Source organism: Heterocephalus glaber, unplaced genomic scaffold (assembly GCF_053883595.1).
Source record: "Heterocephalus glaber isolate CG9 unplaced genomic scaffold, H.glaber_assembly_v1.0 deba00001600, whole genome shotgun sequence".
Classification (NCBI taxonomy): domain Eukaryota; kingdom Metazoa; phylum Chordata; class Mammalia; order Rodentia; family Bathyergidae; genus Heterocephalus; species Heterocephalus glaber.
The window spans coordinates 20,612,148-20,625,721 of NW_028258372.1; the positions used below are offsets into that span (position 1 = coordinate 20,612,148).

General features: G+C 39.6%; 1 protein-coding gene across 1 annotated transcript in view; it reads left to right on the forward strand.

The window, feature by feature from the left end:
• Window positions 1–13,574, forward strand: part of Lamc1 (laminin subunit gamma 1) — a 129,949-nt gene that overhangs the window by 90,030 nt on the left and 26,345 nt on the right. Inside the window, exons 3-13 of the mRNA XM_004862821.4 lie at window positions 139–269; window positions 2,627–2,793; window positions 5,490–5,678; window positions 6,683–6,800; window positions 7,305–7,403; window positions 7,497–7,633; window positions 7,792–7,914; window positions 8,006–8,195; window positions 8,495–8,607; window positions 8,995–9,216; window positions 9,331–9,519. Coding sequence (XP_004862878.1) covers window positions 139–269; window positions 2,627–2,793; window positions 5,490–5,678; window positions 6,683–6,800; window positions 7,305–7,403; window positions 7,497–7,633; window positions 7,792–7,914; window positions 8,006–8,195; window positions 8,495–8,607; window positions 8,995–9,216; window positions 9,331–9,519 — 1,678 coding nt within the window. The remainder of the gene's footprint in view (window positions 1–138; window positions 270–2,626; window positions 2,794–5,489; window positions 5,679–6,682; window positions 6,801–7,304; window positions 7,404–7,496; window positions 7,634–7,791; window positions 7,915–8,005; window positions 8,196–8,494; window positions 8,608–8,994; window positions 9,217–9,330; window positions 9,520–13,574) is intronic.

A 13,574-nucleotide genomic window follows, 5' to 3' on the forward strand; every position in this document is an offset into this window, starting at 1 on the left:
TCACTATTTTAATAGATTTAGTGCTAGAAAGGGAACACAGGTTAAATGGTATATAAACTGTTTAGAATATTTTGTCACATTTATGTTTCACATCCTCAGTCCCTCTGCTTCTAATATTTTGTTTTTACTGTCTGACAGGAATGGGTAACTGCCACTGACGTCAGAGTAACTCTGAATCGTCTGAACACTTTTGGAGATGAAGTGTTTAATGACCCCAAAGTCCTCAAGTCCTATTATTATGCAATCTCTGATTTTGCTGTAGGTGGCAGGTAAGTAAACTATTAAATCAGCCTTGAACATGATTGGAGCTTTGGTGTAGAAGTGAACTTAGCAACTTGTTTACAGCTATACTGATATTACCAGACCTTTACTGACAACAGGAGTGGGAAGATATAGGGATAATGTATATCTGGAAAAGAGGCAGAACCTAGAATACCTTTCTTGTCAAATCTGCTCATTTTTGTGGAAACTAAGCAATTAGATTTTTCACAGTCTTGTCCAATCAGCATCCTTTGTGATTATGTATTTACTATTTAAGTACAGAGCTGCATGATAGGCTCAGGAAAGCTGCTGAACAAGCATGAGACATAACATCTTCCTGAGAAGGCCTGACCTTCTTGGATTTTATAAGTGAATGATGAAGGCTGTGTGTGAATATATGAGAGTTTTATAGATTAGATCCCTAATCTAGAAATCTCAAACCTGAAATGCCCCCAAAGTTAAAACTTTGAGCTCAGATGAGATGCCTCAATTTCAGGTAATGGATCATAGTCAAAATCCAGACACACTAAAAACTATAAAAATTTACCTTCAGTCTGTGTGTATTAAATATATGTGAAACATAAATGAATTTCATGTTTACACTTGGGTTCCATTCCCAGGATACCTCATTATATATATACAAATATTTAAAAGTCTGAAATAAAAAACACTGTGGTCCTGAGCATTTGGAATAAGAGATACTCAACCTGTATTAGCATAGTCACATGTTTTAAATAAAAAAGATTAAGTAGCAGTAGAAAAGATGCCACACATCAAGAATTATCCAGTACTGGCAGGCTAGAGAAGTGTATAGGATATGGAGTTACTGAGAGCAGATTCTCCTATTCATCTTTTCCCTCAACAAATTCCAGAGTTACAGATAAAATTTATAGCCTCTATGGGTCTTGAAGAATAGGTAAGTATTTGATAAGGAGAGAAGGCAGCTGCATTGGATGGATGGAAATCCATCCAGGAACATGGATATTCAGGGAACACGAAATTCAGACATGGAGGAGTATAAGCCTATTTGACAGAAGGAAAATCTGTGATTTTTCTAGAACTTTAAACCAGAAAGCTAGTTTAGTGTCCAGAGAGACCTCATCAGAAGGCTAAGCATTTGGACTTTCTTCCCTTGTATTAAACTATGAGGTCTTGAGCAGAAAAATTATTTCTGTATATAGCATTCCTGGTATGGGATTGATTCTCAGCCAAAGTTGGAAACTTAAGTAATGAGAAATCTGGCAAATTTTTTGGAGTAGAGCTGTGATACCAAATTGATGTGTTAGGAAGTTTAGTATACAAGCATGGTGAAAGTAGAGTATATTTGAGAGAATTTTATATTCCTGTTATGATGCAGTGTAGTCTTAGACAATAAGTACTTGACATTAGCTGGTGACAATAGAATGGAAAGGAACTTGCAAATGCATTTTACTGTGAAAGAATCAACGAAGAAAATGGGATAACTTAGGAAAGATGAGTTTAGTTGTAGCCATGTAAAATTTTAGGTAATGAGGGACATCTAAGCTTGTGCAGCAGTTGAGGACAAGACCTTGGAAGGAAGATGAGAGCTGGAGATCTAAATTTAGGCCTTATCTTAGCACAGTGTGAATAATTCCAAATATTTATATATACTTTTAAATGGCAGTTAGAACTGTAGAAGTGATTGCCATCTTTAAAAGCAAGCAAGGGAAGTGTTACTCTTCCATCATGAATTAGAATTCATGGAGTTTGCTTGAGTACTTACTTTGTGGTAATGCCTGCATCTGGAATCCTTCAGGGATTCTTGCCCAAGCCACCTGAGGGAATGTTCTCACTACTGGATATCTGAGTGGAGGGTGACATATCTAATTTAGTGCCTCACCACCTTCAAATGGAAATACATGACCTCATTATGGCAGATTATTGCTGAGATATATTGAGTTATGTGATTGTGCAATCCTGAGACATACATGAAGTAACTCTTCAGTCCCCCCAATAATCTTATGAGATAGGCCTTATCATCCTGCCTCCTCTGTAGATGAGGTTCAGATGTACTCGGTGACAGAGAAGGGCTTCAGACCTGGGCATCCTGAATCTTGACCTCATTCTCTTTAACCACTTCACTCTGCTGCTTGTTGACACACACTTGACTACAGGAGTTGATCCTACATGTGTCCTGAGGAACCGTTAGGAACTTTTCCTCTTGTGCCTGGTTAATGTCATGTTAATTACATATGTTTTCACTTTAATCTTGCTTATGTCCTCAGTTTACATGTTTGAATGGTGGAACTCAATAGCATTTTGTTTTCTGTGTACACATTTTTTCTGCATCATCTCTGGGACCTTGTGGCAGTTCTGTTCTTGGGAATATCTCCTCTCTCCACAGGTGTAAATGCAATGGACATGCCAGCGAGTGTGTGAAAAATGAATTTGACAAGCTGGTGTGTAACTGCAAACACAACACATATGGAGTAGACTGTGAAAAGTGCCTTCCTTTCTTCAATGACCGGCCATGGAGGAGGGCAACTGCTGAAAGTGCCAGTGAATGCTTGCGTGAGTGCCTAGGCGCTATCTACCTACTTGTCTTGAGGAATCTGGGAATGGAGGAAGAAAAGGATGGCTTCTTTTTAGTCCTCCTTTGGAAGGAAAACTGTGAAAGGAACTACTTCTTTGATAGTTTGAGAGAGTAGAACAGTAAACTGCATGCATATCAGAGGAAGGTTGCAGAGGAAAATAATTGGCTGTGAAGACAAACTATACTGGTTATTTTATTAGATTCAAAAACTGTGCCAGTGTAGCCCCTCTAAAGATGATTTCTCTAGTCTTTTCTTTGTTGCCATTTAAGGTATAACCATCCATCAATATCCTTGGAAGATTGGTCCAGAATCTTCCTCAAATATGAAAATCTGTGGGTACTCAAGTCATTTATATAAAATGATGTAGTATTGGCACATAACCTATGTGCATCTTCCTGTATGCTTTAAAATCATCTCAAGATTACTTCTAATAGGGCCAGAGATTTAGCTCAGTGGTTTCGCCGCCTGCTGCACAAGCACAAGGACCCGAGTTTGATTCCCAGTACCAAAAAAAAAAAAGATTACTTCTAATACCCAGTACAATATAAATATAAGTAACATATATGATATTGTTTAGGAAATAATGACCCAAAGAGTCTGTATGTGTTCAGTACAATTTTTTTCCAAATATTTTTGATCAGTAGTTGGTCACATCTGTGGGAGGGAGCAGAACCTGCAAATATAGAAAGCTGACTGTTCCTATCAATGTTCCTTTACTCAAACAGCCAGCTGGATTAGTATGTGTCAAGTGCAGTGAGTTCGAGACTAAAACTGCTGTCCAAAAGATAATTTCTCAAAATTAGTTTTCCTTCATCTCACTGAAGAGTGCAGTGAGAAGAATTTTTCCATCCCCTTTTGCAGAGCTGGGTGGCTTTGGGAGGGAAAATAGACCGTATATTCCTAGAAAATGAAAAATGAAAAAGTTAGCACACTGTTTATCCAAAACAAATTCCATGGTTTATTCTGAACAGATAAAGAAAACTGAGGGGAAAGAAACCATGCAATAATGATTTGCCAAGGACGTAACAATAACAAACTTTTAAGGCAGCTGTAATGTTCTTTTATCTTTACAAAGATGCTTAATCAGACTGTCTTGAAAATAAAGTAAATAAGAAAGAAGACTCTCTGAGCTTGCAGACATTATTGGCAGAAACCTTGACTCATGACTATTGTCATGGAGCTACTGAGAGCAGATTCTCCTATTCATCTTTTCCCTCAACAAATTCCAGAGTTACAGATAAAATTTACAGCCTCCTGTAGCATTTCTGAGACTTGTTTGAGCTTCTTTAATTCCATTACTGAGCTGAAATATCCAGGGCTGGAAGCTGCGTGATAAAGACTGGCAAAAGAAAAAATGAAATGCTCCTTAGATGTGGCATCCTAATAAACAAACACAGGTTTGAGAAGTACTCCGCTTAATGATGTAATACTTTTGGTCTAGTCAGGAAACTGTAAGAACAACAAATAAAACATTTTGCCATTAACAAATGAACTGACTGCTGTGGCTGAAAGACTGATGAGGTCAGTTTGCTTTCTTCCTTGATCTCTTATTCAGGACTGCGATGCTTCAAAGAGTGAAGGAAGGTTCTGAATATTGTGACGGTACTGTCAGGATGCAGAGGCCAAGGAAGAGAAAGTTATAGCTGCCTTCTTTCACACTAGCTTTTGATGCTCTGGATTTGGAACAATGGGACCTGGGAATTGTTTTGCTTCCTAGTCTCAAGAGCACCACACCTTTGTGGTGGGGTGGACTGGGTTGATTGAGGGATGACCTAGGGTGGCTCGAGGGAAGAGAAACAGCCAAGGAGCAAGGGAAAGAGAGCTACAAAACTCTTAATATTTGTTGCCAGTGATTCAAGTTTCTAGGAGTTTTTAGTTACAATATTTTTTAAAACTGATTTTAAGGAAGGAAGAAAAAAAAGAAAATACATATATTAAAATATTAAAAAATAGTTAACATCCTTCTCTGAAACCAAATAAAACTTTATTTAGTGTTCAAGATACTATCTGTACTTTGAGTAGTATCAATAATTGTGAGAAAATGACCTTCATATAAATAGAGCAAAGACTTTTTATGAATATAGATACTTGTTCTTAAAATACAGTGTGCTTAATGGATGACCCAGTTTGGATTGTGGCTCCCCAGTAATCGAGATATCTGAAGAGTCTGCATTTCTCTTAAATTCTACTTCCATCTTAGAGGCACTCATTTTAACCCATGAATCTCAGGTTTCCTGTCTGATTATACAAGTAATCTGACACTTTGAAAAATTAGGGTCTTAGTGTATATGAACCATCTGTGACCTAAAACTTAAAATTAAGGCTGTAAATAAATTGGCATAATATCCTTAGAGTTGGTGGTAGAAATGAAGGATAGTCTGGAAAATTGTAATTCGACTTGGCTTTTAATTATATATGAACAACTGTGGAGGTAGATTTTTTTCTGAGTATTAGAGTTTCTTGTATTTTTTATAAGATGAATATTTCATAGTAAACTGCTAATCTGGTTGTATAAACTTTTCATTGATATACTATTGTTTTGCTTTGTTTTTGCATCTGGTGGTCACACTTTACCACCACATCTGTAACAAAGATGTAGTAAATCATGGTCTATTAAAATGCTATAATCAAATGTGCATTGATCTGACATAACTTGAATGTTTTGGCTGACAGCCTGTGACTGCAATGGCCGATCAGAGGAGTGCTACTTTGACCCCGAACTATACCGTTCCACTGGCCATGGTGGCCACTGTACCAACTGCCGTGATAACACAGACGGTGCTAACTGTGAGCGATGCCTAGAAAACTTCTTCCGCTTTGGGAACAGTGAAGCCTGCTCTCCATGCCACTGCAGTCCTGTTGGTAAGTGACAGGAAAGACTCATTCAGCCTGATGAGTTGAGAGAAAATGAATGTTCCTAGTACCCACAGAAAAAAGGGATTTGCTTCCTGGCAATTGCACAGGTTGATTATGGAGGATGCACGTTATTGTAGCATATAGATGATTCTGCCTCATCCTTTACTCCCTGGCTTCACTCTCTAACCCAGTTGAACTTTTTGATGATTTTCTGATGTTTATAAAAATGTGGAGGTGGTCTAAGTAGTGGTTTTGTAAGTAACTAGCAATAGGGTCATGGAGACTATTTGAACTTTGACTGTAAAAGGATCTTCCTTGTTAATAATTTTGTTTAGTCTCATCTTACAGGGCTAAACTGTTTTAAGTATGTTGATGTGTATCTAGAGATGCACATCACTCTTAGACCATTGAACTTTGTCAAGAGTTTGACTATTATTTTGTTTTCATGCCTGTATTTACTTAAATTCTAGACATGGAGCTGGAGATTTAGCACAGTGGTTCTGCCACCTGGCAAGCAAGCACAAGGTCCTGAGTTCTATCCCCGGTACCAAAAAAAAAAAAAAAATTCTAGACTTGGCCTTAAAGAGCCTGTGCTCACCCCCCAGAGAAGTGTCTGGTTTGGGGTACAATGTACTGTTGGGTGCAGGACAGTTTGCAAGTGTTGTTCAACACTATGAATAGATTCATCTTTGGCTGTGTCTGGAAAATTAAAATATCATGGCTTAAAAAGGTCTGATTTTGAGAGAGTTGTGGTTTAAAATGTGATCTTTGGGCCAGGGATTTGGCTCTGTGGCAACATGCCTGCCTTGCAAACACAAGGTCCTGAGTTTGATCCCTGGTACCAGTAAAATGAATTAAATTATACGTGATCTTTTTTTCCCCTCTGTGATCATCTTGAGATTACATATCAGTGTCAAGAATTGCTTTTACTTACCAGTTGTCTTTCTTTTGATACATTGGTTTTGATTCCACCTGGAGTTGTGGTTGATAGTGAACTCATTACATTTTAGGTTCTCTCAGCACACAGTGTGATAGTTATGGCAGATGCAGCTGTAAGCCAGGAGTGATGGGTGACAAGTGTGATCGCTGCCACCCTGGATTCCATTCTCTCACTGAGGCAGGATGCAGGTAAATTGTTTTCAAAACTAGAAGAAGGGGGTAGGGGCAGAGTATGTATATAGTAAATTCATAATCATACAACTTTTGGCTTATTGACAGCAGCACGAACATTTTCCCCCATAATAGTTATCACAAGATTCGAGAATAGCTATTGAGATGAGCCTCTAGGGTTTTGGTTTGTATAGAGAATAAGGAGAGTTTTTAATACTAAAATGCAGTGATAGGGGCCGGGATTTAGCTTGGTGCCACCGCCTGGCTCGCAAGCTCAAGGTCCTGAGTTTGATCCCTGGTACCAAAAAAGCCCCCAAAAAACAAATAAATATCACCTAAAATGCGATGATTATCCTTGACTGAAATCAAATCTAAATATAAAAATGACTGTAGGCTTCATTTTGTTCTATTTGTATTGTATGTTAATCTATTAACATGTAAAGCAAAGGATTGACTTTATGAGTAGGATTTCCTTTCTCCCTCTCTTCTCTCATTGTCCTGTTCCATTTTTTCACCACATAGGCCATGCTCCTGTAATCCTTCTGGCAGCACAGATGAATGTAATGTTGAAACAGGAAGATGTGTTTGCAAAGACAATGTTGAAGGCTTCAATTGTGAGAGGTAGTAGCTCATTCTTTCTGCACCTGTGTTGTGTTTTGCCTTTTACCATATTTCAAGCTAAAAAATAACTGATTGTGTCTTCATCTTTTTTAGATGCAAACCTGGATTTTTTAATCTGGAATCATCCAATCCTAGGGGTTGCACACCCTGCTTCTGCTTTGGACATTCTTCTGTCTGTACAAATGCAGTTGGCTACAGTGTTTATGACATATCTTCTGCCTTTCAGATTGGTAATTTTAACCTTACCCTTCTACTTCTAGAACTCTGAGACCACATTTAAAATGTGTGTGCGTTTTTTGAATTGGTAACCTTGAGGATTTTTATAGAGGACCTGAATTCTGAATGTTTACAGTATAGGAGTTCTTATATTTCCATTCTCTGCCTGCAGGTGAGGATGGGTGGCATGTGGAACAGAGAGATGGCTCAGAAGCGTCTCTGGAGTGGTCCTCTGAGAGGCAAGATATCTCCGTAATCTCAGATAGCTACTTCCCTAGATACTTCATTGCTCCTGGTAAGTGAGGCTGGAAACCACTGTGACATCCTGGGTGTTTCTCTTTAGTTTCATTCTCACATTCTTGCCCACCATTGTGTCTGCATTCCAGCAAAGTTCTTGGGCAATCAGGTGTTGAGTTATGGTCAAAACCTCTCCTTCTCCTTCCGAGTGGACAGACGAGACACACGCCTCTCCGCAGAAGACCTCCTTCTTGAGGGAGCTGGCTTGAGAGTGTCTGTGCCCTTGATTGCTCAGGGCAATTCCTATCCTAGTGAAACCACTGTGAAGTATGTCTTCAGGTAAGATTGCCTTCTTTCTTTGTAAAAGCCTTTTGGATTTGCATTGCAAAAGTGGCTTTTGCCTAAGTTTATATTAAAGAAAAGCATCTAGGTTATTATGGTGACTTTGTAAAAGGGACCTTTCCTTTGTTTCCTTTTCTCTTTTCCAGTTCTCTTTGACAGTTGTACTGTCAAAGCAATCTCCTTTCTGATTTGGTTAGATTATTAGCTTCTCATTGTTGGTGGCACAAATGAAAAATGCATTCCTGCACCTGAAATTAACATTACAGAAGTTAATGAGGCCCTTTCTTTCTCTCCAGGCTCCACGAAGCAACAGATTACCCATGGAGGCCTACTCTTACCCCTTTTGAGTTTCAGAAGCTCCTAAACAACTTGACCTCTATCAAGATCCGTGGGACATATAGTGAGAGAAGTAAGTAATGATGTAATTCAGGAGAATTGTTTAAGAAGATGATTAGTTAGAAGGATACATGGTAATGCAAAAGTTGATCTCTTCTAATGCTGTATCACTGGTCCAAAAGGAATAATATAAACTACCACATTGCACATGAATTATGTATAAAAGAAGTGTATTTACGAAAACTACTTTCATGGACCTGAAGAAAATTTGTTAAAATTAGTAAATAGCATTGTTTTATAATTAACAAGCCATTTTCTAATTATATTTCTAGTGGACAAATCAAGCTAGTGGCTGATTTTCTGTGGAATATTGGGTCTGGTGACTCTTGTTACTGACTTTTCACAAGCTTTTGAAAAATGAAAAACGCCTCAGTAATTCTCCTTTCTACCCCACACACAGGTGCTGGATATTTGGATGATGTCACCCTGGCAAGTGCTCGTCCTGGGCCTGGGGTCCCTGCAACCTGGGTGGAGTCCTGCACCTGCCCAGTGGGATATGGAGGACAGTTTTGTGAGATGTGCCTCTCAGGTTACAGAAGAGAAACTCCAAGTCTTGGACCATACAGTCCTTGTGTGCTTTGTACCTGCAACGGACACAGTGAGACCTGTGACCCTGAAACAGGTGAGAAGATGATCTTTGGCCACTGCTGAGTGTGACTTCTCTTTAGCAGCTGGGAAAGAGACGCTCATTGTCTTATTGATTTGGACACTCATCTCACACCCGTTTTCCAAATAGGTGTGTGTAACTGCAGGGACAACACGGCTGGTCCCCACTGTGAGAAGTGTAGTGATGGCTACTATGGAGACCCAACTGTGGGTACCTCCTCTGACTGCCAGCCTTGTCCGTGTCCTGGAGGCTCAAGTTGTGCTCTTGTTCCCAAGACAAAGGAGGTAGTGTGCACCACCTGTCCGGTTGGCACCACTGGTGAGTCTGCCTGCTCTTTCCATCTTACAGAACACGTGGGGAGAAGTGACTTTGGTTTTTTGTTTTGTTTTCTTTCTTTCTTTTTTTTTTTTTAAGGTTTTTTTATTTAGTTCAGCAATTATAGGCGGAGATTTTGTAGATAACACAGGTGTGATGAAAATATACAGTAAATGTTTAAAAAAATTTAAAACACATTGCCATTAATCCCCCTCAGAATACTCTGTCTCAGTTCAAACACCCCATCATCTTTAGAACTTTCTGAAGAAGTTTTGGAAGTCCTGTTTCCTGTCCTTAGGAACTGTGATTAAAAATGTGGTGAATGCTGCTGCCTGCTGAATGCCATCCAATGGCAAGACAGGCTCATAAAAACATTATTATTATTATTATTATTATTATGCATATCAGATTACTAATAATAGCTAATACGTATTTATGGCCAGGTACTATTCTAAGCATGTTCCATGTACTGCCTCATTAATCCTCACAACCCTGTTAGGTAAGTTCTGCTGTCATTACCTTGTGATAACCAAGAAAACAGGCACAGAGACATTAAGTTTCACGTCCAAGGCTGCATGGGTACTCACTGGTTAAGGTGGGATTCCAGCCCAGCCAGTGAGGCACCAGAGGTAATAATGGCTACAATTTGTTCTCTTTCATAAAATGAGAACCTAAACTTGATTTTTAGTTTGTGAGGCTATCCTGGGATTCTTGACAAAAAGTAGTAACTTTTAAATTCTTTCTCTACGTAGTCCTCTCAGCATACCATCACATTTAGTTGGGAAAATAAATTTATTTTTATGTTATTTTTCAAAATAGCATAAAACTAGATCTTTCCTAGCTACTAGAACAACTGCCTCTCCTGAGCTACTGAGGAGACTGAGGGTCCAGACAGACCACCCCCTTCTTCCATCAGCTTCACGTGGAACCATCATGGAGAGGTTCTGGCTAGGCTTCTAGTATAGCCTTGGTTCCATTGCAAGCTTCTTGTTAGAGGACACTGGCACTGTGGTCATTAGGAGTCACCATCCTATAGCTCCCTTCCACTGTCCTAATGACCCCACCTCTAGTAAAGAGAATTGCAGCCCACATTCAATTATTTACTTAAGGTAGTTGAACGGATAGGGAATAGGAATTAGTGTAGATTTCATATCACTGACTTTCCTGTCTTTTTAAAATAAGATTTTTTAACTGATACATGAATTTTTACATATTAATGGGCCACCAAGTGATGTATTGATATGAATATATGCATTGTGTCCTACTTTTTTTTTTTTTTTTTGGTACTGGGGATTGAACTCGGGTCCTTGTGCTTGCGAGGCAGGCGGTGGAACCACTGAGCTAAATCCTTGGCCCCTGTGTCCTGCATGATAAAAAGCCATTTCCCAACAGAGTCCTAGCAGACTTCTGCAACCTTAGTTCTACCATCCATCCTTGTACCTGTGTTCTGCTTCAGCTCTCCCGGGCCCAGTGCCTTAAGCGTACTGGCCTCTTGGCCTGCTGCAAGTTTTCCCTTTCTTTAGCATGCTATAGTCTACTTTTTCCTACTCTCTCTTACTCTAGACAGCTCCTGTCTATTCTGTGGGGTTGAGTTGAAGCATCTCTTCTACAGGAAGTCTTTCCTCGATAAACCCACCCTGCCTTACTATTTTAGATCGCTAGAGTCCCTACACTGTTGCCACAGCACAGTTATAGTCTCACTTGCAATATTTTCTCTTAGAAGCACTTAATAGAACATTTTTATATAGATCCCTTTATTCTATTGTTTCAAGGGTTAGACTGCAGCCGTAAAACTAAATATTAAAGCATTGTGAGACTCGTATCTGTAGTAAATGATACAAATAGTGAATTGATACTACTTGGGATGCTTCCTGGAAAGATGTACAGTACGCGAGATCTTGGAAAATGTTTAAAACATATTAGTCACTAACCATATTTGTCTCACATAAGACCTGTGATATATACTTGTTTTTCTTGGTTATCATCTGGCTTGAAGGGAATGATGAATAGCAGTTCTTGAGGATGTTAATTAGGAGGTAGAGGCCTGTATGAAAACAGCATAGCATAAAAATAATGCTATCTTTATACCCTGCTTCATTTTTTATAGTATTTTTAACTTTTTATTGTATATCTCCTCTCTTTACCCTTCACCCTTGGTTCAAGCACCATAGAGACAGAGGATTTGCTTTATTCACTTGTGAATAAAAAACAGTGTTAAGCATGACTATTGTTGAATGAATGTAAATGTTTGCTGACTAAATGAAAGGAAATTGATGATAAGGGATATAACGTATTCCTTGTTTAGAAGATTTTCCAAGACTGTGAATAACTGTGATAGTTACTTAGCTTATCATGCATTCAGTTTAATCTTTTTAAATGATCTTTAGAGATAAATAAATGTTATCAATTCTTTTTTCCAATTAACTTGAGTGTGTGTCTTTGGGAATAGAGATGAATAAAGGATGGTCCTTATTCCTCAGAGGCTAAAATTATGGAGGGAAATGCAGATAATTTTAATATAGCATGATTAGTCCAGGTAAAAGAATGTACATAAGGGTGCTAAAGGAGAAGAAAGAGGGCCGGGGATTTAGTTCAGTGGTTTCACCACCTGCTGTGCAAGCTCAAGGACCCGAGTTCAATCCCGGTACCAAAAGAAAGAAAGACATCTGTCCCAGTGGGGGAAAGGAAGATAAAGGAAACTAAGGCTGAAATAACACATGTTGCTTGCCTAGCATCATATAAGTAGTACAGCTAGGATTTGAACCTAGATCCTAGACTGTAAATTAAAGGGTAGACTAGCCACAGCTACCAGAGTATGTTTTGGAGTGAACTTTTCACAGGCTACCAGGATCTCTGTTTTAGCTTTTCTACCTAATATTACTTTTTATTCAAAGTAAATGTTAAAACTTTGAAAATGTGGGTCATCTCTAGAATAGCTAAATTATCTGATGAAAAAGCATCACTGGAATGCTGCCAGAGTGCTAATCTGGAAATAGATTGGGGTGAGAATCTGGTGGCTGTTTGTATCAGGGCCAGAAGGGTCTCTAGTGTCTCATCCTCTCCAACACCTTGTTTCTTCCCCTCCTGCCCCACCTCCACCCACGTTTTCTGTTCACCTCATCAGTCCACATTTGTCAGATCCAGTGGTTGGTTTCAGTGCTCATCTTGCCCAGTCTCTCGGCTGCTCCAGACATTGTCCCCCCTTTCTTCTCACCTTCTGTGCCACTTCACTCCCCTTGTTTTCGTTCAACCTCTCTTCTCTTGGGTTTCCTTCCATCACCTCTGCTGGTCAACTGGGGGCTTTCATGTCAAACTCGGCATTCTCCCCTTAAGTGATCAGATCTCCTCTTTAGGATTCAAAAGCCTCTTGATGCCTACAACTTCAGCATTTGTATCTTCAGTCCTAACCCCTCTGCCCTGAGCACCAATTACCTACTTCCCAGCCTGCGTGAGTGGTGGGCTGGAAGCCTTTGCTTGCCCATCCACATCCACCCTCTGCCTTTCTCCAAATGATGAAACCTGTGTATTCTATGCCAAATCCCCCCTCCATGGAGTTCAGACAACAGGAAGCCCACAGAGGAGAACAGAGAGAAGGAGGATGAGGGCTGAGTATTTATTTCAAGGACTTCCTTTGAGAAGTCCTTTGGGTTGGTGATACCAAATCAAAGTTCTCAGCTCCTGGCAGGTGACCTTCTCCAAATAGCACTTTCTGACTTTGTTTCTGGTAATTGAGGTACACACTGTGGAGCCTGTCCCAGGCACTATTCTCCTTGTCGTTTCCTGCACACTGCCTATACTTCTGAAATCTGGGTGGAAGCCCCACAACTCTTGCATTCTGTGTGCCTGTAAAACCAGCACCATGTGGTTGATGCCAAGGTCTGTAACCAGTTTGAGCAGTGGCCAGGTTCCAGGTTCTTTTGCATCATGGCTGTAGGAGCCGCTGAGTGTCTGGCTGAGCACTGTGAATAGAATCCCAGTTTCCTAGGTCGTGTTTCTGGAGCAGGGTGCCCTATGGCTCTCTTCCTAAAGCAGTCTTTCAGTTTCTATCCTTGAGTCTT